General features: G+C 49.0%; 7 protein-coding genes across 7 annotated transcripts; 4 read left to right on the top strand and 3 right to left on the bottom strand.

Annotated features, from left to right (window-relative positions):
* Positions 1-4,622: 4,622 nt before the first annotated feature.
* F5891DRAFT_219769 (uncharacterized protein) lies at positions 4,623-6,777 on the bottom strand. The gene is made up of 5 exons (XM_041370956.1): positions 6,546-6,777; positions 6,069-6,490; positions 5,761-6,019; positions 4,899-5,708; positions 4,623-4,849 (listed from the first exon to the last, which is right to left on the bottom strand). Exons 1-5 carry the CDS (start codon positions 6,627-6,629, stop codon positions 4,778-4,780), a joined length of 1,647 nt encoding a protein of 548 aa, XP_041233492.1. The 5' UTR covers positions 6,630-6,777; the 3' UTR covers positions 4,623-4,777.
* Positions 6,778-7,239: 462 nt separating this feature from the next.
* On the top strand, positions 7,240-7,877 carry F5891DRAFT_997793 (PDZ-binding protein). The gene is given in 5 exon segments (XM_041378461.1): positions 7,240-7,307; positions 7,362-7,486; positions 7,502-7,505; positions 7,546-7,609; positions 7,659-7,877. 5 exon segments carry the CDS (start codon positions 7,284-7,286, stop codon positions 7,739-7,741), a joined length of 300 nt encoding a protein of 99 aa, XP_041233491.1. The 5' UTR covers positions 7,240-7,283; the 3' UTR covers positions 7,742-7,877.
* Positions 7,878-8,242: 365 nt separating this feature from the next.
* On the top strand, positions 8,243-9,553 carry F5891DRAFT_997792 (uncharacterized protein). The gene is made up of 5 exons (XM_041378460.1): positions 8,243-8,552; positions 8,616-8,647; positions 8,709-8,878; positions 8,931-9,000; positions 9,060-9,553. Exons 1-5 carry the CDS (start codon positions 8,468-8,470, stop codon positions 9,282-9,284), a joined length of 582 nt encoding a protein of 193 aa, XP_041233490.1. The 5' UTR covers positions 8,243-8,467; the 3' UTR covers positions 9,285-9,553.
* Positions 9,554-9,641: 88 nt separating this feature from the next.
* On the top strand, positions 9,642-10,694 carry F5891DRAFT_1220488 (uncharacterized protein; the record flags this gene model as incomplete). Its single annotated transcript, XM_041369404.1, has 4 exons — positions 9,642-9,795; positions 10,169-10,255; positions 10,308-10,339; positions 10,394-10,694. The coding sequence occupies 4 exons, from the start codon at positions 9,642-9,644 to the stop codon at positions 10,613-10,615; spliced, it is 495 nt and encodes a 164-aa protein (XP_041233489.1). The 3' UTR covers positions 10,616-10,694.
* Positions 10,695-11,708: 1,014 nt separating this feature from the next.
* F5891DRAFT_997788 (ferric reductase NAD binding domain-containing protein) lies at positions 11,709-14,629 on the top strand. Its single transcript, XM_041378459.1, has 11 exons — positions 11,709-12,313; positions 12,373-12,492; positions 12,542-12,567; positions 12,618-12,700; positions 12,752-12,895; positions 12,949-12,990; positions 13,041-13,563; positions 13,611-13,663; positions 13,714-13,778; positions 13,843-14,157; positions 14,214-14,629. Exons 1-11 carry the CDS (start codon positions 11,938-11,940, stop codon positions 14,339-14,341), a joined length of 1,875 nt encoding a protein of 624 aa, XP_041233488.1. The 5' UTR covers positions 11,709-11,937; the 3' UTR covers positions 14,342-14,629.
* A 201-nt stretch (positions 14,630-14,830) lies between these two features.
* F5891DRAFT_219638 (uncharacterized protein) lies at positions 14,831-22,256 on the bottom strand. The gene is made up of 10 exons (XM_041370955.1): positions 21,646-22,256; positions 20,993-21,588; positions 20,813-20,942; positions 19,248-20,763; positions 17,879-19,187; positions 16,746-17,831; positions 16,596-16,696; positions 16,357-16,544; positions 15,539-16,306; positions 14,831-15,486 (listed from the first exon to the last, which is right to left on the bottom strand). Exons 1-10 carry the CDS (start codon positions 22,212-22,214, stop codon positions 15,072-15,074), a joined length of 6,678 nt encoding a protein of 2,225 aa, XP_041233487.1. The 5' UTR covers positions 22,215-22,256; the 3' UTR covers positions 14,831-15,071.
* A 295-nt stretch (positions 22,257-22,551) lies between these two features.
* On the bottom strand, positions 22,552-23,115 carry F5891DRAFT_1180937 (uncharacterized protein; the record flags this gene model as incomplete). Its single annotated transcript, XM_041365996.1, has 4 exons — positions 22,552-22,576; positions 22,636-22,858; positions 22,918-22,942; positions 22,990-23,115. The coding sequence occupies 4 exons, from the start codon at positions 23,113-23,115 to the stop codon at positions 22,552-22,554; spliced, it is 399 nt and encodes a 132-aa protein (XP_041233486.1).
* Positions 23,116-23,504: the final 389 nt, after the last annotated feature.

Genomic DNA, 23,504 nt, shown 5'->3' with positions numbered 1-23,504 from the left:
TGCGGAGGGTGTCACCGAAAGGGACCTCCGCAAGTGGATCGAAAAGGTTAGACTCTTGGACGAAAAACGCTTACGCTACCTCCTCAGGCAGAAAGAAGCGGTAGACACTGCATTACGTGCAGAGCGAGCTCGCAATGGTGGAGAGAAGAAACTGACCTCCAGCAGTCGCTACAATGCCAAAGCAGGTCAAACCGTCTCCGCTTCCACCACAAACAGCTCGAAGAGCTTCATTCGCCTGCCAGCATTGACCGAGAACGAGCGACAATTGCTTCGCGACAACGATGGTTGTTTTAAGTGCCGGGAACCATTCGCTGGTCACACATCAAGCAACTGCGTTAAAGGCTTCCCAGACGCTAACACCTACAAGACGCTGACTTCGGCAACGGTCACGTCAAAGAAATCCAGGAAGAATACTGGTGTAGTTGCGTCTGTAGAAGTGGAGAACACTGTCGCAGTTGTGATGCCGTCGGCTGTACTAGGTGACGGTACAGACTCTGAGGAGTGCGTGGCTCCATTACAGACTCCTCACTTACGTTGGGACTGTCTCGTTGATGGACCTGCCGTTTCATCTCCTATCCGTATATCTGCACTTATTGACCATGGATCTTCTTTAGTTCTGATTGACGAAGGCCTTAGTACGAAACTCGGACTACGCCGTCATCAGCTCTCAAAACCGCTGCCCATAACTCTCGCATTGTCTCAAGACCGAAAAGAATCTTTCCTCCTCTCACATTATGTCAAACTTTCTTGTTCCTCGCTTGATCACGCATTTTCTTCGCGCACTGTTCGTGCTGTTGTCGCACCAAACCTCTGTACTCCCATACTTCTAGGAGGGCCGTTTCTCCTACATAATCGGATTATCATTGACCACGAGCTACGTACTTGTGTCGTGAAAGATACTAACTACGACCTTCTCAATCCAGCAGAAACCACTCGAACATCGACGAGATCCAACTCGTCGTGGGGACCTGAGCTTTTCTGGAAGAAGAAGGACGTCGTCAACGAATTGAACCAAATCCTACCGGAACTCAGGTCTATCGTCGACAGTGAGTGCGAGGTTGTGCGTGGTGTCGACATTGTCGGAGCCATACACGCGCGCATCGATGACCTTGTCTTCGAAAAAGAACTTGAGAGGAAGGATAAGGTGCTCAAGAATGAGTTCAAAGACCGTTTTCCGGTCGATATCCCGCACAACGACTCACTACCCACAGACGTACTCTTCCGAGTACAATTAAAGGATGCTAACAAAGTTATTCAGAAACGTTCATACGACTGTCCCAAGAAGTATCGGGCTGCCTGGAAGACTCTGCTGGATTCGCATGTCGAGAGCGGTCGTCTACGACACTCCGAAAGCGAATACTCCTCACCCGCTTTCATTATTCCAAAAGCTGATCCGACCGTCCTACCCCGTTGGGTCAACGACTTCCGGCTGCTAAACCTTAACACGGTGCCGGATAACCACCCTCTGCCTCGCATCGACGAGATTCTGAAAGATTGCGCTAAAGGTAAGTTTTTCGGGAAAATGGATATGACTAACGCGTTTTTTCAAACGCGGGTACATCCCGACGATATGAAGTACCTGGGAGTACATACCCCCTGGGGTAAGTATGAATGGACGGTGATGCCGATGGGAGTGCGAAACGCACCCGCTGTCCATCAGAGACGTATGACCGCTGCACTTCGACATCTCATCGGCCGTATTTGCCATGTTTACCTTGACGACATCATCATTTGGTCGCAGACGTTGCAGGAGCATGAAGACAACATACGCCAAGTCTTACTTGCACTACGGAACGCCCACCTGTACTGCTCATCAAAGAAGACTTCCTTGTTCAACAGGAGCATTGATTTCTTAGGCCACCACATCTCGGCTCAAGGTATTGACGCTGACAAGTCAAAGATCGCGCGGATTCTGGACTGGCCGGTGCCAAAGAAGGCCACCGATGTACGTGCCTTCCTGGGCATAGTAAGGTACTTGGCAGATCATCTGCCAAACGTGGCAGAGTACACGCGTGTCTTAACGCCCCTCACTACCAAATCGGCGGAATTGAGTTTCCCAACATGGACTTCGGATCACAGCGCAGCCTTCCAATCGATCAAGGACCTTGTCGTCAGCCCACATTGTCTAACTACTATAGACCACGATAACCCGGGAGAGAATAAGGTATTTATCACCTGTGATGCATCTGACTATGCTACAGGTGCAGTCCTCTCATGGGGACCCACGAGAGAATCGGCTAGGCCAGTCGCATTTGACTCGACACAGTTGCAGGCTGCGCAGCTCAACTACCCCGTCCACGAGAAGGAGTTGCTGGCGATCGTGCGGGCGTTGAAGAAATGGCGGATGGACCTATTGGGAATGCACGTAAATGTATTCACTGACCACAGGACCCTACAAAATTTCAACACTCAGCGGGACCTCTCACGTCGTCAAGCAAGATGGGCGGAGTACATGTCCCAATATGACATCACCATCAACTATATCAAGGGAGAGGACAATTGCGCTGCGGATGCTCTTTCCAGGCGAACGGACTTCGCAACCACCACGGCGACCTGCGCCGCAATACTTAGTATTGGCGCAGACACTGATCTTCGCACACGGATTGTCACTGGGTACGCTAATGATCCTTGGTGCAGGAAACTTAAGGACCTCCTGGGTTCCCTGCCCGGTCTCTCTCAAGATGACAACGGTTTGTTTTTCATTGCTAATCGGTTGATTGTTCCGCGTGTGGATGAATTGCGTGAACACTTATTCCACACCGCACACGATGCCGCAGGGCATTTCGGCGCCGACAAGGCTTACAGCCTCCTACGAGGATCATACTACTGGCCGAATATGCGACGAGACCTTGTCAATTCTTACATTCCCTCTTGCGCCGAATGCATGCGCAACAAGTCAAAGACAACCGCAGCGGCTGGACCGCTACATCCATTACCTGTTCCGGATGCTCGTGGTGATTCGGTCGCGATTGATTTCGTTGGTCCGCTGCCGGAAGACGCAGGATACAACATGCTCGTCACAATGACGGATAGGCTGAACGCTGACGTCAGACTAGTGCCGTGTAGAGACAGTATCTCGGCGGAGGGCCTTGCAGCCCTATTTTTCGACCATTGGTTCTGTGAAAATGGATTGCCAAAAGAGATCATATCTGACCGCGATAAGCTTTTCATGTCGAAGTTCTGGCGTTGTTTACATAGGCTGACTGGTGTTAAGGTTAAAATGTCGTCAGCTTACCACCCAGAGACAGACGGCGCGAGCGAGCGGACGAACAAGACTGTGACACAATGTCTACGCTACTACGTCGACAGGAACCATAAGGGCTGGGTAAAGGGCCTTCCACGCGTACGTTTTCACATCATGAGTTGTGTGAACGCGAGTACTGGTTTCGCGCCCTTCCAGTTGCACCTGGGACGCTCGCCTCGCATGCTGCCTCCGCTGGTGTCACAAAAAACAGGTCCTGAAGACTCCGAAGAAACACGCGCCCGGGACCTACTTTCAAAGCTACACTGCGACTTACTAGAAGCACAGGACAACTTACTCGCCGCTAAAGCGGCTCAAGCTTCATCTGTTAACAAGAAACGCTCGCCACCACTAGACCTGGAGGTCGGGGACCGTGTCATGCTCGCAACAAAGCATCGAAGGCGAGAATACATTCAAAAAGGGGACAAACGGGTCGCTAAATTCATGCCACGGTACGACGGACCGTACACTATCATTGACGCGCACCCAAAAAGCTCGACCTACACCTTGGATCTCCCTAACTCGCCCAACATCTTCCCCACATTCCACACCAGCCAGCTCCGTGCCTATCATCCGAACGACGCAACTCTATTCCCTTCCCGCGAACATCCTCGGCCTGGCCCAGTTGTTACAGAAGATGGCCAACTTGAAAACTTCATAGAGAAGATCCTGGACGAGCGGAAAGTCGGTCGTGGAAAGCGATACTTGGTCCGATGGGTGGGCTTCGGTGAAGAAGACGACGAATGGCTTGCTCGTCGGGAGCTGGAAGATTGCGAGGCTTTAGATGTCTGGGAAAAAAGGGCTTCAAAAACATAGTGGGGAAGGGTGTAAGCACGCTGGCTTACCTACGACACCGATGACGCAGTGCTATGACGCAACGCTATGACGCACACTGTACGCCTTTGATGATTGGACACCGCAGATGTCTACTACGTATATATAGATACATACGTGCGCCCAGATACATTATCTCTTACTGTACTCTCGGAATCCCATACGCTCTTCCTTTCATCGCTGTCCGAAACACCGTTAGTGTTGTCGTCCACCGCGACGACCTTCCACTTTTTTTTGTCGTCCACCGCGATGAAAGGAAGAGCGTATGGGATTCCGAGAGTACAGTAAGAGATAATGTATCTGGGCGCACGTATGTATCTATATATACGTAGTAGACATCTGCGGTGTCCAATCATCAAAGGCGTACAGTGTGCGTCATAGCGTTGCGTCATAGCACTGCGTCATCGGTGTCGTAGGTAAGCCAGCGTGCTTACAGTGGAGAGGGAAGTTATGGATGGCGTTCAAAGGCCATGGGATGTTACGCGCGCTGAGAGTGAGGATGAGAGGGAGAGACGAAAGTGGGTAGTCTGGATGGTCTTGAGATGGGCATGAAGTAACGAGATTTGCAATGTGAAGTACAGTTCAGTCGTGCCTAAATTCGATACTAGGAGTACAACTAGTCATTAGTAGGAGATAATATTAGCGTTAATAAGCATGATCGTTATGTAACAGGCTATATGCATGATATAAATCTCATAGACATTAAGGTACGTGAGGGGTATGCTGGGGTGTCCCGAAGGTTAGCACACGGATGACAGTTTGACCGTCGCGTTCCTGTGACGAATTTTAGGGGCCAGTAAAAACGGAAAGCAGGAATACGTACGTTGTATAAGATCACCGCATCTTCTGTGGCACCAACCCAAGTGATGCTTTGCACTTGAGTGGTGCTCGTTTTAATAAACTCAGCTGCACCAGCCTTGAATATTTTACTGGCAGTAGCCCATTTCTCATTCCACGACCAAGTTGAGGACAGCGGCGCGATTGATCGTAGGCACTCTGCCGCATGGTCGTTAAGGTCGAGCACGTGAAGGCGACTTCGGGAATCGGCCACAAAGTTTTCTTCACTGACACTCTGGAAAAAGACCAGTTTTCTCCCTACAACCTCGAAGGCATGCGAATCATCTGGTAAATGAATCACCGTACAGTGGTTCTGCCATTCCTCCCATGGTAGAGATCTATCGCCAAGACTAGGTGGCTGAAAGAACGATTCCTTCATCACCAATGCCATTTTCTTGGAACATCTTGCCGGTATTGAATGGGAGGGGAATTCGACGAGGATAACAGTTGCACGTTGAGACGGATCAGAGTGGAAGAAAGTTCCCGCCGGAGGAGTAACATTGGGCTTGAGAGATGTGTTCGGACAAATTTGCAGAAACGATATCGCCTTCCACGATTCTGGTAAATCATATGATATCACCTGGGCTGAACACAATCGTCTATCATCCACTATATGGTGAATAGTGATTTGAGGGGAGCGCTTGCCACGTTCGTGAAGGTACAACCCGTCTGGTCCGCGTTCCCAAGTAGAAGCGGCAGATTCTCCACTATCGTCGTCCTCGTCCTCGTCAGGATGGGATAGCACCATCAGGCACGATTCGCTGAGGATGTCGAACGAGAGGAGGTCACCAGTAAACTGTCACAATTTAGAACCTGACGGGCCCTTGTGGACTAGGGGAACACATTACCCGCTGTCGTTGATCAATGCCAGTGTGCCAGTTGACTAGAACAAGTTCTGTTGTCCCTTCACCTTCCTCGACTCCAAGACGCACAGACAGACCAACCATGATTCCATAGATCTGGACCCGTTCAATGGAAATGCGATGGCCTGGAGGCAAAGTGCCCCACCAGTCTGTCTGAAATTGAAAACGTAGGTTTTGAGCCTGCGGGTGTTGCTGGCATGTCCACATATCAAGAAAATGAAGTGAAGCAGTTATGGGTCCATCCCTAGCGTGTTGGTCAGCATGGACGGAGACACCAGCCGTAAAAATCTTACTGTGAAGGAAAATGGAGTTCTGCAAGCACCAGAAGATTCTGAACAGGATCAATGGCGACCTTGCGGATTTCGAAAGGCAAATTGAATTTGCAATATTGTAATTTGGCAACCGGCGGTGTCCTGTACGAGCGCAGCTCATAGATATGAAGTGACCACTGGAAGATCCCGTGGTAAGAACTTTCGCTAGCGTGGTAAAGGAATCTTCCGGAGACGCCGACGATCGTTGGCGTTGGGATACAGAGCCTGTCCTCTGATGTCCAGTTTAAAGTCAGCCATCCTTTCCTGTGGCGGAGGAGCGGGTCCAGCCGTGCGCGCGGTGAACAAAAGCTTGAAATTCCGTCCGTCATACCAGACAAAGCAAGTTCGTATCGATATAGCAACGTCGAATAATTTACGACGATGATATGTATATATCGAGAACTCTATTAATGAAACGTTAAGCAGACGCACATTGACTGGCAACTCCGGCAATCATACCTTGCAGAAGTGCAGTAGTGAGACAGGATCGAGCTCTTCTAGAATAATTAAAAGGAGCTCCCTAGAGAGGCTAAAGAGGGACATGACCAGCACGCTGGTAAATAACGTGGTGTTCGTGAAGTTCGTTGCCTCCCGTTCTTCGTCTTTATAGTGCAAGGCCGCCCTGAGGTGCTTGACGCTGGTGACCAAAAGACAAAAGCATTGAGGCGCACAGTGTGTTTCGTCGAGAAGGATCCAAGGGGCAAGCCAACAGAGATCTTATTGACGCAAAACATCAGTACGTAGAGCGAAGCCATCATCCGGACGACGTGACCACACCCTCGGACAGTAACTGCCTTCTCCGTTCGAACAAGTTGGAAGTGGCGGGACCGAATCAAGTTTTGCAACGCTCGCCATGTCAACCATTGAGTGGAGGTGTCATCATTGTGATTTTGCCAAGATCTAACATAGGTTGACAATAACGAAGTTGGCTAGAACTGGAAAGAAAGACGGTATCAGTAACCCTGGAAATTTTGAATACTTATTATTTCATCCTATCGTGGGATGGTGTTCTAGCGACGTAACTTACCTCGGTGAATTTGACAACTAGAGCTATTAGTACTCTCAGACTGGTGAGGCGCCGTGCTTAATGAGGCCTGGTCTTGCTGACGTTGGAAACCGGCGGACATGATTACTAATGTATTACCAATCATTAGGCTATCCTTTGCTCGGTCATCCTGTCCAACGACTCGGACATCCATGGTCTGCAAGAAGTGTGAATCAGTATGTCACTGTTAATGTTTGATTATGAATGTGGGTCTCATGAAGTTTCCTTAGAAACTGTCCAAGGTTGCCGCTCCAGATCCGTTCACCTCCACATCCCAAAGTGTAAAGGATGGATCACGAAGGGTAGGCGAGAACAAGCTACTAAGCAGACCTGGGAGCTCGAAGAACAGGTTTCAGGTGAGTGAGTTATGGCCCTCCCTTAGCATGCACTTAGCGAGGAAATGGTTGTCAGCCGTATCAAAGCAAATGCAAGGATTGTAAGCAGCCCGTGACGCAAAATAAAGCAAAGTATTGCCACGGTGAGTAGCGCAGCACTATCAGGCAAACCTGGAGCTCATTCCGTCCTAGGTTGTGCATATAAGAAAGGCCTCTGCTCTATCTGCGGCAAACAAATATTGGATACGACTGGGTATGTGATGTCTGCAAAGTAATTGAAACCCGGTGTGTTGTACTACGAGATACCATTGTAATATGATATTTAACAATAATGTCGCACCTGGTGTTTGGAATGTGAGCGCAAGGGCCAATTCAGGACTATTACGGAGGTGCTAGCTATCATGATTCACGTATATACTTCTCATATGAGGTCAGTCGCAGCCCACGCTTGATTCCAGAGTCCGGGTGAACTTGACTGATTACTTCCAGTAAATATGATGTTCACTGTTAGAAAGGGACCCCGCTGGAGCGAATCAGCAGCATTGTTGCACGTTCAAGTTGTTAGGAAATCTGATTGTCGATGGCATTTCAATTGTCCTGCGTCTGCCCGTTCAGACAGATCTCCTTTAGATATAAAAGGTATGGAAGTCGTGGTGACCGCGCCGATAAACGGTTTCGTGCTTATGTACTGCGGAATGGGCGAGCTGGCAGCCATTTCTGGAACTTGAGAGATTCACGATCGAGATGTGAATTTCTCAAGATGAGTCAGTGTAAGCTGAGAACCTCACCAATCAATGCAGTACGACTTTTTTTTTTATGGCGCGGTGTAGAGCTACACGACTGTGACATAGACCACGTTTTTTTTGCAGTATCACGAGTTGTTCAGGGGCTACGAGTTACGTACGTCAACGTTTGAACCATTAAAAGACTTGCTGTGCTTGCGCCAACGCCTCTCTCAAGTTCGTTATCTTTGTCGCCTCTCCAAGTGTCGTGCCACAGCCATGCAGCCAGGAATTTACACATTCATAAATCGCCAGAGCGGTACAGCAATGGCCCTGAACAAACATGACTACACGTGTGTCGTCGGTGAGCGCCTCTCAAATGGCTTCTGACTGGGAAACATCTCATTTACAAACCTCTTGAATACAGGCTCTCCGCCATGTGATGATTCTGTCCAAAAGGTAATTGTGCCTTTCTCTTCTACATCCTGAGTAACGGGATAATTGTTAATTGCGAAATCAGTGGGAAATAGCACCTTCTGGAGCAGGATATACTATCCGAAATATGCAAACGGGGACTCACCTCTCTGTGAAAGGACTCACTCGCAATACTGCCGTCTTTGCGGGGCATTTTCCCGCAGCGTGGCAAATTATCGACGTGAAAGTGGATGCCGAAAACTCTCAATTGGTTGAGTACGTCCCTTTCTAGCAAGTACCGCAGGCTTGCTTTGACGTCACGAGTCAGAATACGCTGGCCGCATACAGAATACATGTTTGATTTGGCTGACTGGGGAAACTCTGCTCCTGGAACAAAGGTACGGTATATAGTCTCGACCGGCGTCGGAATTTACTTCATATTGTTGCCTTGTTCCAGGTGCAGCTCATGGACACTAAGCTAAATGCCGTACAGCATCGTTGTAGATTGTGGAAGCCCATTCTCATGCAACACACCCTTTACTCTGGTCTTTCGGAGCGTATTGACGACGACACATCAAGCACTACTACTATAAACGCTGCTGATGTGCCAGAGGGAGGGGAGCTCGTCTTGGTCACGACCACCACGACAAGAACAGTGGTGACAAAAGTTCCGAAATACTGAAGTAGGGGTTTTAGGGTTTCGGGGCGAGCGCAAGCTTCGAGAGCCTAGTTAAGTTGTGTAGCACATATCCAAAAGGCTGCATCGAACGAATCAGCGGCATTGTCGCACGTTCAAGTTGTACACTACTGTACTGCAGATTTCTTTCTAGAACTTCCTGTTTACAACGCTATTGAAATGTTCGGTCGGGCACGTTTCAGAAGGGTCGGTTGTAAGCTTCACCTGCCTTATGATCCTAGGAAACCTGATTGTCAATGACATTTCAATTGTCCCGCATCTGCCCGTGCAGACAGATCTCATTCAGGTATAAAAGGTATAGAAGTTGGGGTGACCGTGCCGATAAACGATTTCGTGCTTAAGATGTACCACAGATTGGGCGAGTTGGCAGCCATTTCTGGTTATACCTGGGTAGTGGGTATCATGCCGGCTGCCGGAAGACTGATATCTCAGCATTCGTGCCTCGAAGCAACAGAGTATGCACCGTCGTTAAAATCCTCACTGCAACAAAGGGCTAGTGAGGTAGCGGTGATTTGATAGCTGATGGAGATAAGTCGATTAACACGTACCAATTTTGATTGCTGAGAGACTGAGACGTGAATTTCTCAAGATAAGCTGTGAAATAAGAGAGAACCCGCGAGTCAATCTAGCACAGTATAGAACAGACTGCTAAAGTATGTCTGATCTACTCGTAATACATCGATACACGCTCGACAGGGTTTTTCCTTTTTTTGACTGATGTCTTGGATCCACGTTTCATTACAGTACCACGAGTAACGAGTTGTCAGGGTGTCCAGACTCGTGTACTCCACAACCCTTAAAAGACGTCTTTGCTTGCTGTGAACCTCTCTCAAGTCCGTTCTCTTTGTCTCCTCTCCATTGTGCCACAGTTATGCAGCCAGGAGTTTACAAATTCATAAACCGCCTGAGCGGTACAGCAATGGCCCTGGATAAACAGGACTACACATCCGTCGTCGGTGAGTGTCTCTTAAATGACTTCTGACTTAAAAACAACTCACCTTCAAACAGGCTCTCCACCTTGTGGTGATTCTGTCCAAAAGGTAATTATGCCTTTCTCTTCTATATCCTGAGTAACGGGATGCTTATGAAACCAGTGGGAAATAGCACCTCTCGGAGCAGGATATACTATCCGAAATATGCAAACGGGAACTCACCTATCTGTGAAAGAACTCTGTCGCGGTGCTACCATCTTTGCGGGGCATTTCCCCACAGCGTGGCAATTTATCACCGTGAAAGTGGATGACGAAAACGCTGAAATGATTGAGTACTTCCCTTTCCAGCGAGTGTCGCAGGCTTTCTTTGATGTCGCGAGTTAGAATCCGCTGGCCGTATACACAACACATGATTGATCTGGCCGACACTGGAAACTCAGCTCCTGGAACAAAGGTGCGGGTCCATAGTCTCGACCGGCGTCAAAAATCAGTTGACATTCTTATCTTACTCCAGGTGCAGCTCATGGACACTAAAATAAGTCCCATGTATCATCGTTGTAGATTGTGGAAGCCTGTTTTCGTTCAACACACCCTTCACTCTGTTTTGCCGGAGCGTGTTGAAGACGACGCATCAAGCACTACTACTATAAGCGCTGCTGATGTGCCAGAGGGAGGGGAGCTTGTTTTGTTTACGACGACCACAACAAGAACAGTGGTAACAAAAGTTCCAAAATACTGAAGTAGGGGTTTGAGGGTTTGGGGGCGAGCGCAAGCTTTGAGAACCTAGTTAACTTAAAGACGAGGTGTAGCACATATCCAATGCAACAGCTGTCCGGGTTAACCAAGTCCAATGGTATCAGTGGAGAAGATCCTGCGGAAGAAATCCGCGTGACTCCCATGTGTGCACTCCACCGCCCCTGTCACTGTGCGCATTGCCATGGTCAACGGTGCCGCAGTCCAGCCGCATCAGGGACGAGATGGGACGAGCTAATGTATATCTTGGTAAGTATCGGCGTGAATTTGAATGAATTTGATAATGTAGAGTGGATCAGCCAGGGATCTCAATGGACGCTTGTTGACAGCGCAGCGCATCGCAATGAGGGCGCGGTGTATACTAGCTTGCGCAGCAGTTAGCTCGGTGATCTCGCTCGACAATCAGTTCACTGATTGAACAATAATTTAGTAGCGAACAATACTAGCAAGTAGGCAGGGCAGACGAACCGGGGTACATAACAGTTGAACTGCTGTCGTCGGATGGCCTCGGTATGAGGGAAAAAGTGCCATGTGCATCATCATGGAGCTCAATATGACACATCTATTGAGATACTGGCAGGACGTTTTGATCGGTTTATTAAACGCGCTGAACAGCTGCTACAGCACAACTACAGCAAAGCTGAAGATGGTTGAGTTAACCGTTTACTTTGAAATTCCTTGCAGCAATCATCCAATTTAGGTTACATAATCATATCTCCCAGAACTACCTCGATTCGGGCCAACGCAGCAAGCTTGGCGGGGTGGGCCGAGCGAGTAATTATAATGTCCTCTTGGCGACTCATATTTGATAATCCTTGGCCCTTAATGTTACCCTGAGGGTCGCAGCAAACACGCACTGCCTGGGCCACCGTCGGGTACTATGAAGTCCTCATATTTAATTCAATCTTCTCTCCCTGTCTGCCAGAATCCATTTCCCTTCCTTGCGACTTAGGATGTTTTCGGAATCATCTCAAGCTTCTAAAGCTGATATAACCATACTCACAGAAGAACTTGACAGCTATCCTCAACAAGTATGGATTTTCATCGGCGTGTTTCTCTCCGTAGTTGGCTGCTTCCAGTGGAGCTCACACATTCACTCCAAATTCGCCAGGCGCACACACCATGAGTCTGACGAAGAAACGGCTCCTATCCATAACATTCAATACAAATTTTCACTCCGTCGTATCCCGCTTGCGTTCATAAATTTCTATCGCGTTGTTGCTTTCCGGTGGACCCTAGAAATAGGAAAGTCTTATACCCTCAACATGGCAGAAGTCTTTGTCACTGTGGCATACATCGCCCTTCTGTTGGCCTACGCCTTCATTAACAGTAAGCTCACAGAATCGTATGCATCCCTTTGATACTGCATTAACAACTAAATCTCACAGCCACCTCAGTCGAGGGTCAGAAGCTTGATGTCTTCTACTGGAGCAACCGCATAGCCGTTCTGGCGTCTAGTCAGTTTCCCATTGTCACGGCCCTTGGCACAAAGAACAATCTCGTGTCTCGTAGGTGGAAAGCTACGAATCCGATATGTTACTGAGTTTTTCGCAACAGTGGTCACAGGCATCAGCTATGATAGGGTATGACCCTTAATTATTTTCGACAGGGCAAATCACTCATGGGTATGAAGCTCAATTATATCCATCGAATGATGGCTAGGACGTGCTTCATGCTCCTTTGCATACATGGAGTGGGCGAAGTGATATATCCCTCGTACGTACTTCCAATTCATGCTTGCACTTTTCTAATGAAGTTTACCGAAAGCGCCCAGAACACTTCGAACAACAATTGGGTTCAGGCCGGTACCATTTCCCTGATTGCCTTCGCTGTTGTAATCGTAGTATCACTGCGTCCCGTCCGCAGTAACATCTATGAGCTTTTCTTTTACGTCCACTTTATTGGCGTCCTGTGAGTGCAGCACTTCTACTCGTTTTTGATTCTTGTTGACAGACAGAACGCAGGATATTTTTGGTGGCAGCATATTTCCACACCAATGGTATTTTGTAAGTGGAAATTAATACAGACAGTTAAGTCTCTGACTTGCAGCGAACAGTGGGTCGTACTGGGTATGGCCATCGTTTGTGATCTGGGCTCTCGATCGCTTCATCCGAGTGGTTCGCCTCATTGTGTTCAATCACTCTTACTTTGGCTTCAAGTCAGGATCTGGGACGATGGATGCAACAACGGAAATGCTTTCCGAAGACATCGTTCGAGTGCGCTTACGGCGACCCCCGCATTTCCACTGGTCCCCAGGACAAGCGGCATATCTAATCATGCCCTCGGTTTCGACGCTGCCATTCGAAGCGCACCCCTTTACTATCGCGAGTTTCGATTCTAGTCTGCTCTCAACCGCAGAAACCGAGGATCAATCGGGAAGCGGTGAAAATCATGAAACCCAGGTTCTGGGATCAAGCAATTCACTCTGGAAAGAGCTAGTATTTTTGGTCAATGTACATGGAGGGTTCACGAAAAAGCTGAAGGAGGTAGCTGCTACGAAGGGCACAGTTAAGGTGTTTGTAGATGGTCCTTATGGCCCGTCTGCTGACCTCGGTTCTTACGACACGTCTGTATTAGTGGCAGGTGAGTTATGTGTCGTCTCATAATCACACAGGACTTATCGAAGGCAGGAGGGTCTGGTATATCGTATACCCTTCCAGTCTTGCTGAGCGTTATCGAGTACGTGAAATAATTTAATCGTCGTCATTGATGTCTCATTGTTCCCACAGGCAGGTGCGCAAGGGGAAAAGCTCCTGCAAACGAGTGGTGTTCATTTGGTCAATACGCCAGGCTGGTGCGTAGATTCATAATTCATCCACAGTTTATTCTATGAACAATACTAATGTCATATGTTGTAGGGTATGTTCAATGGATCGAAGAAGCACTTATCAAGGCTGTTCAGCTTGCCCCGCCTTCTTTGACAGTATCCATCCGTATCTTTAACACTGGTTCTCCATCAACGACACAATCTATGGAAGAAGTTTCCGGCCTTTCAAATCCAGATCCAACAGAGAAGAACGTTACTTTCGAACAAGTTGTGACAAGAAAAAGTCCTTCAACGTCGTCAATGTTACTGTCGTTACGCGGAGTCAAGATGGAAAGTGGTCGATCGGACCTGGATGCACTGCTCAAAGAAGAGGTTAGCATGGCCTCGGGGCGTATGTCCGTGAGCGGTAAGCACCGATTCCGCTGGCCTCCAATCATGTGCAACTTACGGGGATTGCATTAGTTTGCGGATCTCATGGTATAGCACGCGCGGTCCGTCATGCACTTCGCTTCCCTGTCTCTGGACCTTCCAGTGTTCTTAGTGGAGGACCGAGCGTGACCCTATATGTCGAATCATTCGGATACGCATGATATTTTTTTTTTTCAGTGGCTGTCTGACAAGTACGGTGGACGATGGTTACGACTTATTTACAAGTCTGATCGATGTTTGTTCTGGACCTTCTGGTGCGACTATACCAAGTATACTTAGAGATAACATATTCACCCCAAGTTACTTAGCACAGAGAGATAATTGGGATCAGTACTGCTTGGCTCGCACCGAATCTCGAAATTTTTGCCAAGAAGATCAGGGATTGGACCGCAGTCGTTTGTGTGTCAGGCGGGGACCTGATTTGTAGATTAGTCAGCGGATAGCTCTGGCGTTAGTGGCCCAACACGGAAAGAAGCCCCTATATTTAGACATGTTCCGCAGTATTTGAGCCCACCCAATACATGTTGTTCATTTCGCAATCCACATACTGCAGTGGCTTATACCTGTACCTTAAGGTCGGCCGAGTAGCCCAAGCCATCAAGTATCCCACATGAGTGATATTATGTCGGTGCGACATTTGAACATTCTAGAAGGCACAACAGCAAATGAACGTAGCGTACAAACATCTCTTGTTCGTAGTCCGTGATACTGAGCTTGATCAACCTTTCAGTCGTAAATTTACGTAGGATTATTGTACATAGATGTGACATATATTTGTGCTAAATGGTAAGTATATCTCTCCTTGGTATCCTATATGCTAGGGTTGTGCCAGTCCGTCGATTTGCTGTAGCCAAAGTTGAGTGGATTCCATACACAATGCTTTACCGTGCTCTAGACTTTCATCTTGGCCCTCTCCTCGAATATCTCAACATCGATCGTGTCCGTCGTTATGAACCGGTGAATGCTGACATGCTTGATCTGCCCATACCTCCTCAGCCGTCCAATTGCCTGGATCTCGCAAGCGTCATAAATCTCCTGGCTCTGAGCAAGGAGAGGGGAAAGAAAGATTCCATGGTTGGCAACCGTCAAGTTCGCACCGCTGGCGCTCTCGTCCATGACGTTCAACAGAAGTACACGTTCTTTGCTGTCGTTCTGGAACTGCTCCAAGTTCTTGCTTTTCTGGGTTGCAGAGCCGTTGATTTCCAGGAACTCGATCTTGTGCATCTTCAATGCATGAGCGACTTTTGCCATAAGATCAGGGAACTGGACGAAGATGAGAACACGGTCCTTTTTCGGGATTTGGTTCCTAAGACCAGAGACCATTAGTATGGTCATAAAAGCACAACGGGACCACGTACTTGACAAGGTCCACAACCATCTCCAGTTTCTTCCCATAGTGCTTGCCACGTCCGTCGCGGGCTTCATCATCAACTCCCAGAGTTTCTCCCTTGACGATGTTGAGAGCACGAGCGGCAGCATTGCATTGACCCGAGGGATGGTAAACACATTCCTCTCGGTTAGCAGCTTCCTTGACACATGACATGCAGCCCGTGTGGCCGCATGAAGACAGTACAGCAACTTCGTCCATGGGTATCTCGCTGCGCTCGCATGCTGGACACGAGACCACAGGAGGCGTATCCCTTTGTTTCTGCAGGTCGCGCACAACAGTGAAATAACGAAGCGACCGGACGCGTCCAACGAGTTCCTTCGTGAGCTTACGGATAACGTGCGTGTGCTCACGGTGTTCCCAGACAGCCTCTTTCGTTTTCTCCGCTAGGTTCATGTCGCCTTTGGCCTTGTTTTTCCAGTAGGTCGAAGATAAAACTGGGACTTCAGCCTTTGTGAGAAGATCCCGAATCGTCTCCGTAGCTTCATGGTCTCCGACACCGCCTTCATCTCTGGAAACGCGAGCGTATTCCTGGAACATGCTCTCTTCTGGGAGCTTGCCAATAGATTTCTCTTTCTTGACTGCCTGCCGGAGCTCCTTCTGGAGTTCTTTCTTACAGGCCTCCAGCTGCTCAGTCCGCTCTTCGACGATGATCTCACAAGCTTTCATGGCATTCTCCTTGTCTTTGGTTTCAAGGTCAAAATGGGAGCAACGCTTCAAAAGAGCTTCCTCTGCGGTCCTGAAAGTGAATGTTAAGCAGTGGTTTTAGCAGCGCATGTTTGTCCTTACTTGCTCTCGCCAAGTGCGATGTTGAGACGCTTCTCTCGGTCACTCTCTGACTTCCTCGTGCGTTTGGCAACCATGTCGATGGCGCGAAGGTGATGTTCCAGTTCCAAGTAGATCGCTCGTTCTGCGGCAGGCAAAACGACTTTGACGATTTTGAATGCACATGGTATCTCGTCGATTTCTGCGATATTCTGAAGTGCGAATTGAGCTCAATTACAAGGATCATGAGAAGTATATCTGACCTGCCGCACGAACATGTCAAGGAACAATTGGCCGAGACTGTGACGATGTGCATGCCACTCCTGCGTGTGTACCTCACGGAATGAATGGAACTCTTCAACCTCTGCGAAAATGGTCAGCACGTCCCATTTGTCTGATCGTAAAAATCTCACTCGTTTGTTCACGGATGCGTTTCTTGATCATCGCTGACCTGCCCTCACCACTATCATCAATACCCAGATGGATGTTCAGGTGTGCAGCAATGGTCTTCACAGAGCCGAAATCGTGAATCGGTGGGGTACCAGATAGCACCCAGCGTCGATCGCCAGTCAGTTTGGTGACCATTGAGTGTACCTTTCCGCTTAGGTAGGTATACTCGTCGACGACGATTCGTGAGAAATGGAATACTTCCAAGGGTGGAGCGCGAGCTTGTGTCCAGTCTTTCTTGACTGCGGTGGTTTCGAGTTTCCATGGGTCGGTATCTTCTCGCCGCTTCTGCTTTTTGGCAGGTTTGTCGTCAGAAGCCGTGGTCTTGCGCTTCTTTGAGGTTTTAGAAGACACAGGAGATGAAGGTGGGTCATCGACGTCCATACTGTCGGTATCTTCACCAGAGCTCTTGGGTGCCTTCTTCGTTGCCTTCTTCTTCGGGGCTGCCTTGAGACCATATTGCCTACCCTTACCCTTGCTGCCTTTCTTCCCAACATCATCATCCATATCGCTCATCTCTGCGTCAGACGAAACTCCGACCGAGCGTCCATCTTCAGATGACGAGGTTGGCGGGGGTGATGGTTTCCGTGACGGTTTGGTGGTAAGTCGTTTGGTTTTCGACGACTTTTTGGCGGGAACATCATCGGCCTCGTCTGAAATGTCTCCAGCGGATTCATCGTCAGCATGATCATCGTGGGGACTCTCGTCTTCGTAATCACTGCCTCCATCACATCCTACCTCGTCATCTGAATCGATTACTATGACTTTCTTCGAAGTCTTGCGTTGGAGTCGCTTTCGTGGGCGTGGTGAGTCCGAATTCTCGCCATCCGAAGTCTCCGGGGCGACCGTTTTCGTCTTCTTTCGAGGCACTGTGATGACAACTTCGCAGATTTTGCCAGACGAGGTCGGTTTGGCAGGGAAAGCGTCTCTCTCCGACGAAGAATCGCTGACATCGACCTTGACTGAAGACTTCTCTTTGCTTACAGCTTCCTGATAGGCCTTCCCCTTGAGACGCTTTGGTGCAACAAATAGTTGCGCCTCCAACTCTTCCTCTATTGCTGGAAGTGAGTTACGTCATGCAGAAACATATTCAACCTACCGCGTTTTCGAACATCTCGGATATTTGCCATGACGCTCGCGGAACCTTCGGTTTTCAGTCGTTCGACTTGATCCCGTAGGGCTTGCAGCGTGATGTCAATGCGTACATTAAAGTAACGCCCATCTTGAGTAGGTAGGGAGCCTCCAGCAGCGAAGGATTCCAAGTTGGCAAGATATACTGAGCTCTGGAACAGATTGGAGGCGACGATGACTAGGTCCGCATCCTGAATATCTTCAATGGTGAGATTGTTGATCTGTGCGGCGGTGGAAATCTCCACAATGTTCTTGAATCGGTTGCGCGCGAATTTCTGTGCTTCTGAGCGCCATTGTCTTGTGAGATGGGGAGGAACGATGACTAGTGTAGCTTGAACAGGAACCTTGCCAATGATATCGCCTTTCTCCTGGAACTCCTTCTTTACGCTCTTTGCTGTACAGTCGATAAGCCCCAGAGTGATTGCTGTCTTCCCATAACCAACTTGGTCTGCCAAAACACCACCTCGAATATGCACAGGCCGCTGTGCCCGGCCTTCTGCTCGCCACCCCAGAGGCTCCAGTACGGCCTCCGATATCTCTTCCTCAATGAAGGGTTCGGAGTTTGCCGTTTCTCGAGCGATCATCCAAGTGAGGGAACGGAGCTGTTCAGGACGCAAAGGAAGTTTGTCCGAATCAAAGTTTGGAGGCTGCGAATGCTCTGAATCGGATTTATTACTGAGGAGTTTGAAAGGATGGTTGTGGATCTTTACGGAAGAAGCAAAGTCAGTATCTAATCGCCAACTGAGCACCGGTTGCTCAGGGCGATTCGCAGTAGGGAGTCGTGATAGAGCCCTGTGCAGGATAGAAGCAATATTGAGCCCCACTTTCACCATACCGACTTGGTTATCCATCTTCAACTGCGTGACGAAAGGGCTCGGACGAAGCTTGAGGTCCCTTTCATACTGCCCGGCCTCCTGGCTGTCTTCAATAGCAGCTACTTTCTTGCCATTCTTGGTCCACTTAACAGTGGGAGGGGTGGGGGCACAACGTTGGCAGTGCAACAAGTCATCTGGAACTTTGACGGTCTGCCAATGACCGAAATTATCATCCACATGTCGTATACGCTCCAGCAGCCAAGCCAAGGCCTTGAAAGTACCACGCTCGTGAACCTTGTCGACTTCTCTCCAATTGCCGCGAGGCCACTCGGGACCCGCATCTTCAAGAAGAGGCACCGTGCACGTTAATAGAGCATTGGCACTTGCGCATGCGTCAGTCGTAACGCTGGCCTCAAGGGTGCCTCTAGGCACAGCAAAAGATGCATTGCCAAGCTCGAGGGGCTATAGTTCGAGAGTGAGACAAAATTGGGAGGCAAGCAGGTGGTGTTGACATTAACTCACTTGAACTTTGACCGACTCCGAGTCCATCCAGTGAAGAGGGACATGACATTTGACGCGCTGTTCCCCCTGAACATCCGACTGCCTCCATGAAGGGTCGAGCTTGCAAATTATGGGGCGGAACTCTCCGAAATCATATCGCCGCATGCTCGTCGTAAAGACGAATGGATCTTCCGCAGGATTTCCGCATCTTGTGGGATCCAGCATCATGAAAAGTGGCGGCAAAGAGGCATCATCGTCACTAGGCAGCTTTTTGTGTAAAGCACCGTTGGCTGTCCCACACTTGTCGTAGAGAACATACACTCCGGAAATATCACGATCAAAATGAGATATTTGAGATTCGGGGATGGCGATATGAAGCTGTGAATGCACCTCCTTGTCCTTGAACTCGTCATCTAGTAAGCCAAGACGAGCTTCCCAAGAAGGAACCGTGCCTCCACTGCCCTCGATAGTAATCATGACCTCACGTGCAACAGGAAGAGCAAACTGCCAAGATCCCTGCAGAAGATCCTTTTTGCATCTGAATCTCGCGACGGGCATCTGGAGTAAGCGACGGATCTCTGCATTCGCAGGCTCATTGTCATTTGGCTTCGCGTAAAGGCGCCACTCGGTCTGTCTCGGCTCGAGGTATAATTCGAAAATAGCGTGAGGTGATCGATAAACAGCAGACCAAATCTCCTGGCGCTTAGGTTCGACAAAGCGGAGCTCTGAGTTAGTCGCCCTCAACACAGCAGAGGACCAGCTGTTCCAGCGTTTTTCCGGGATTGTGGCGCCTAAAGTTTCTCTAAGACTGTCAAGAAGCTTCTTATCGACACCGGTAAGAGAGATGCACATAGGCAGAGTGGACTTCAGCCCCCGCACGAATGCCGAAGGACTAAGACGTGGCAACTGCGTAACATCAAGAGGCGCGAAACTGTGCTCAGGACGGCCTGCACATCTCTTGCAAGATGACGAGTCGCAATCTACGCAACGCAAGAGGTCACGCGTCGTGATGTCCTTGCGGCCCTCGCATTGACAAAGACGGACACTCTTCTGTGCATCCTCCAAAATACGGGCAATGGAGTCCGTTTGCGTGGCAGCCAAATCTAACGGTCTCTCCACAAGGTCCTCGTGTCCTTTGATGCGTTCTTCAAGACCAACGGCGGCAGATAGGCTAACGTCAACATCCATAGCATGGTCTTTGTTCTTGTGACCGATATCCTTCTTCATCTCGTACGTCTCCGTGTCGTTACCGGCCTTGAGTAACTTCTGACCAGCGACCAAAGCCGAGAGTATGCATGCACCAACAACGGTTGATGACATGGCATTTCCCGCAAGGTCTGCCAATTCGTCTTGGCTTTCTCTCGTCAGAAGCAATTTATCAATGGGAAGCCCCTGCATGGCCAGTGCCTCAACACCAACCATGGGCCCACCGCGATTGGTGATGTATGGAATCATGGACGGGGTTAGACAAGGGCAAATACCGGTCTTGCTCGATCCGGTTGAGCGATCGACATTTTGCGAAAGGTTCCACACGAGACTGTCAGTCAATTAGCCACTTGGGGACGTGTATAAGACATGCTACGAACGTCTTGTATGATGGGTCAACACCAATTTTTGCGGATCGAAGCAGACTGATATCCATTAGGTCCCAGACTCGTTCTACCTGTCGTATTCCCCAATCTTGCCATGCAAAGTCAGGTAGTCTGCAAGTACCACCTGTTTGATGTCAGCGAGGGTGAAAAATACGAAACCCAATAGGTGCTTACCTTCTTCCCAACCTGTTAACGGTCGTTTCTGCCCCAACTTCTCATCTAACCTAGCACGTGCGTGGCGCGACTCGCATCTAGTCCAGTCAGTGCGACCGGCTCGAGGCTCTGGGCCACTGCCATCTTGAACAAGTAATTGTCTTGCTTGATGAATGCGAGAATCGTCAGATGGAAGAAGGAACGCGTCCAGTGTCGACGAAGCGGGCCGCTTCAACTTGTTCATCACTAAGTCCTTCCATTTTGCGGGTATGCCTGACCCTCTCTTATCGACAGCCAACAGATACTTCCGCATCCGAGTATGCGGGATATAGTACTGTTTCGTATCCACCTTAATGTGTTCTGCGCTGTACCCCTGCTTCTCGAAATACTCTTTCACCCTGTCCCACGGCGCTGAACAAACATTTTCCAGGATGACTAATGGAGGTCGGTGATTTGTGACCCACGACATCATGCCATGAAAAGTGCGACCAGATTCGCCTCCGCCATCGATTGTCTTCTTCTCATTATTGAGGTTAGAGTAGTCAACGCAGGATGTACCTGCAACGAGGAGATCGGCATCTCCAGGGACAGTGGCCAATGCGCCATAGGCCGTCGTTCTAGATGAAATAGTTTGTTCAACGGACATAACACAAATAAATATAGGGATGACACACGCTTGAGATTCTCCCAGTTCGCATACATCTCTAAACAGTAGCGGCGGTTGGAAATTGCGTTCGATATATGCCTGCTTGAATGGCTCGATCTCACAAGAGAATACGTGCTCAAATTCAAGAGGAACGCCATACTGTTCAAGCATAACCTGGCCAATGAGATCGAGAGCAAGTAGAGGTGATTCTGTGCCAGAACACATCGTAGCTACGCGCAGTTTTCGACCTTTGATATGCTCAGCGACATCTTTGATTCCTGGAAGGCGAGACACTAGGTCGCGGAACATGGCGGGAGTTTCATAGATGGGTGGTAAAGTGGATGATTCGATTTTGCCGTCTGTCTTTAAAGATTGAGCAGGAATATCATCATCAGATACTTCTTCATCATCATCCTTGACTTTCTGCTTCTTAATCTTCTTTCCAAGTGCTTTCTTTACGACGGCTTGAGGTTTTCCACCATCATCAGATGATGTCTCCTCTGCGACAACTTCATCGACGGATTCCTTTGGCTCCTTCTTCCCACCAAAGAAGGAGGTGATGGCCTTCTGCTTGGCATTAGCTTTGGCCTTAACCATGACTGAAGAATGTGATGGAGTAAAAAGAAAACGAACACGTTGATTCAATATGACAAACGCGTCGCGTCACGTTATGGACGCGTGCCGTAACACTCGTGACATCGTGACAAACGAGTGCTGTTCCCGGACCGAGGTCCGCAGGATTACGAAAACAAGGCAATTTCACTACCACTGGCGGTGAGCGGTACCATTGGAAGAAATCGCTCTATAGGTTTTCCTACTGAGTAAACTATGAAATATAATGTAACAATGTGCACAGCGAAAATGAAATCCGATGCAATACAACTCGACAGTAGACAAAATTATACGATCCGATCAACATAGAGGCACGGAAAGATTAAACGGAAGACAGTTTTCGTTGACTACAGAATTACCACAGGGTCAGCGAAAAAAAATAACCGCATGCTTGAGTTGTACGCACCCATCTCCATTCCCAAGCAATTCCTCGAATTTGGACCGGAGCTCATCCACTCTTTTATTGAGCCCATTCTCAGCGGTTCCATATTCGTTGCCGTGATCTAGCTGGAACGCCCTGCAGTCTCGGATAAAGTGGTCAAGGTCTTTTACTCGGGTGATTGAGAGCTCTGGTTCGTTTGAACCACGCATACGAGCAAGGTATGATGCGACTAGAGTAGCAAGCGCCCCTGAAATGAGTTAAACAGTCAGCTATATATAGAATCCTATTATTCCACGCGTCGCTTACCAAGTATCACGATCACGACGGAGCCCTGTCGTTCATCAGCTGAAGACATCACAAGTTCCTCAAGTCGTTCACCTGTTTTCCAACTGCGACAGCAGATAAACCAGTAGTCAGGCTAGCGAGAAGAACCTGCAGACCGATGGCAATGTTCAGCGCATAGCCTGTCCACATCGCTGAAGGCACAATCAGGCGGTAGAACATATTTCAAGTTTTCAGCTCGAAAAGGTGAGAAACGTAAAAATGCACCTTTTTTTGTGTACTTGACTCTTTCATCTTCAGCTGCGGTGATAGTTGGTTGTAGGCGGTCCCCGACGGTGAGGTTAGGCTGGAAGATAGACAGTTAAAGATGTGTCCCCTAGAGAAGAGTAATTCAAGCTCGCCTGCAAGGTAGTCTTTGGAATCAAGTCACTTGGGATACTGGGATACCGCTGTGCCAACAAAGTCGCCCTCCGAGGGAGGAAATCTCTACCCCGACTCGTTCCACGCGCGAGGTGGTCAAATTCTCCCGAAGAGGCCCGGGTTTGGGCACCGTGCCTTGAGTGCCTAGCAGGATACGGTTCATCTGTTTTCGACGACAAATGCTTCTCTGA

Source organism: Suillus fuscotomentosus, assembly GCF_016647785.1.
Source record: "Suillus fuscotomentosus strain FC203 chromosome Unknown F5891scaffold_2, whole genome shotgun sequence".
In the NCBI taxonomy this organism is placed as follows: domain Eukaryota; kingdom Fungi; phylum Basidiomycota; class Agaricomycetes; order Boletales; family Suillaceae; genus Suillus; species Suillus fuscotomentosus.
This window is presented reverse-complemented; position numbering and strand designations above follow the sequence as displayed.

What these genes read in the sequence shown, in the direction of transcription:
- F5891DRAFT_997788 (XM_041378459.1), top strand. Translation starts at nt 11,938, where the DNA reads ATGTTTTCGGAATCATCTCAAGCTTCTAAAGCTGATATAACCATACTC. An exon ending in CAGGCATCAGCTATGATAGG is followed by an intron (nt 12,568 to 12,617) that starts GTATGACCCTTA and finishes ATGGGTATGAAG; the next exon opens with CTCAATTATATCCATCGAAT. An exon ending in GGCGAAGTGATATATCCCTC is followed by an intron (nt 12,701 to 12,751) that starts GTACGTACTTCC and finishes GTTTACCGAAAG; the next exon opens with CGCCCAGAACACTTCGAACA.
- F5891DRAFT_219769 (XM_041370956.1), bottom strand. Translation starts at nt 6,629, where the DNA reads ATGTCCCTCTTTAGCCTCTCTAGGGAGCTCCTTTTAATTATTCTAGAA. An exon ending in GCATTGATCAACGACAGCGG is followed by an intron (nt 5,709 to 5,760) that starts GTAATGTGTTCC and finishes AAATTGTGACAG; the next exon opens with TTTACTGGTGACCTCCTCTC. An exon ending in ATGCGGTGATCTTATACAAC is followed by an intron (nt 4,850 to 4,898) that starts GTACGTATTCCT and finishes AATTCGTCACAG; the next exon opens with GAACGCGACGGTCAAACTGT.
- F5891DRAFT_219638 (XM_041370955.1), bottom strand. Translation starts at nt 22,214, where the DNA reads ATGGTTAAGGCCAAAGCTAATGCCAAGCAGAAGGCCATCACCTCCTTC. An exon ending in GTTGACCCATCATACAAGAC is followed by an intron (nt 20,764 to 20,812) that starts GTTCGTAGCATG and finishes ATTGACTGACAG; the next exon opens with TCTCGTGTGGAACCTTTCGC. An exon ending in ATGGTTGTGGACCTTGTCAA is followed by an intron (nt 15,487 to 15,538) that starts GTACGTGGTCCC and finishes CTCTGGTCTTAG; the next exon opens with GAACCAAATCCCGAAAAAGG.
- F5891DRAFT_997793 (XM_041378461.1), top strand. Translation starts at nt 7,284, where the DNA reads ATGGTCTGCAAGAAGTGTGAATCA. An exon ending in TCTGCAAGAAGTGTGAATCA is followed by an intron (nt 7,308 to 7,361) that starts GTATGTCACTGT and finishes AAGTTTCCTTAG; the next exon opens with AAACTGTCCAAGGTTGCCGC. An exon ending in TAAAGCAAAGTATTGCCACG is followed by an intron (nt 7,610 to 7,658) that starts GTGAGTAGCGCA and finishes ATTCCGTCCTAG; the next exon opens with GTTGTGCATATAAGAAAGGC.
- F5891DRAFT_997792 (XM_041378460.1), top strand. Translation starts at nt 8,468, where the DNA reads ATGCAGCCAGGAATTTACACATTCATAAATCGCCAGAGCGGTACAGCA. An exon ending in TGACTACACGTGTGTCGTCG is followed by an intron (nt 8,553 to 8,615) that starts GTGAGCGCCTCT and finishes TCTTGAATACAG; the next exon opens with GCTCTCCGCCATGTGATGAT. An exon ending in ACTCTGCTCCTGGAACAAAG is followed by an intron (nt 9,001 to 9,059) that starts GTACGGTATATA and finishes GCCTTGTTCCAG; the next exon opens with GTGCAGCTCATGGACACTAA.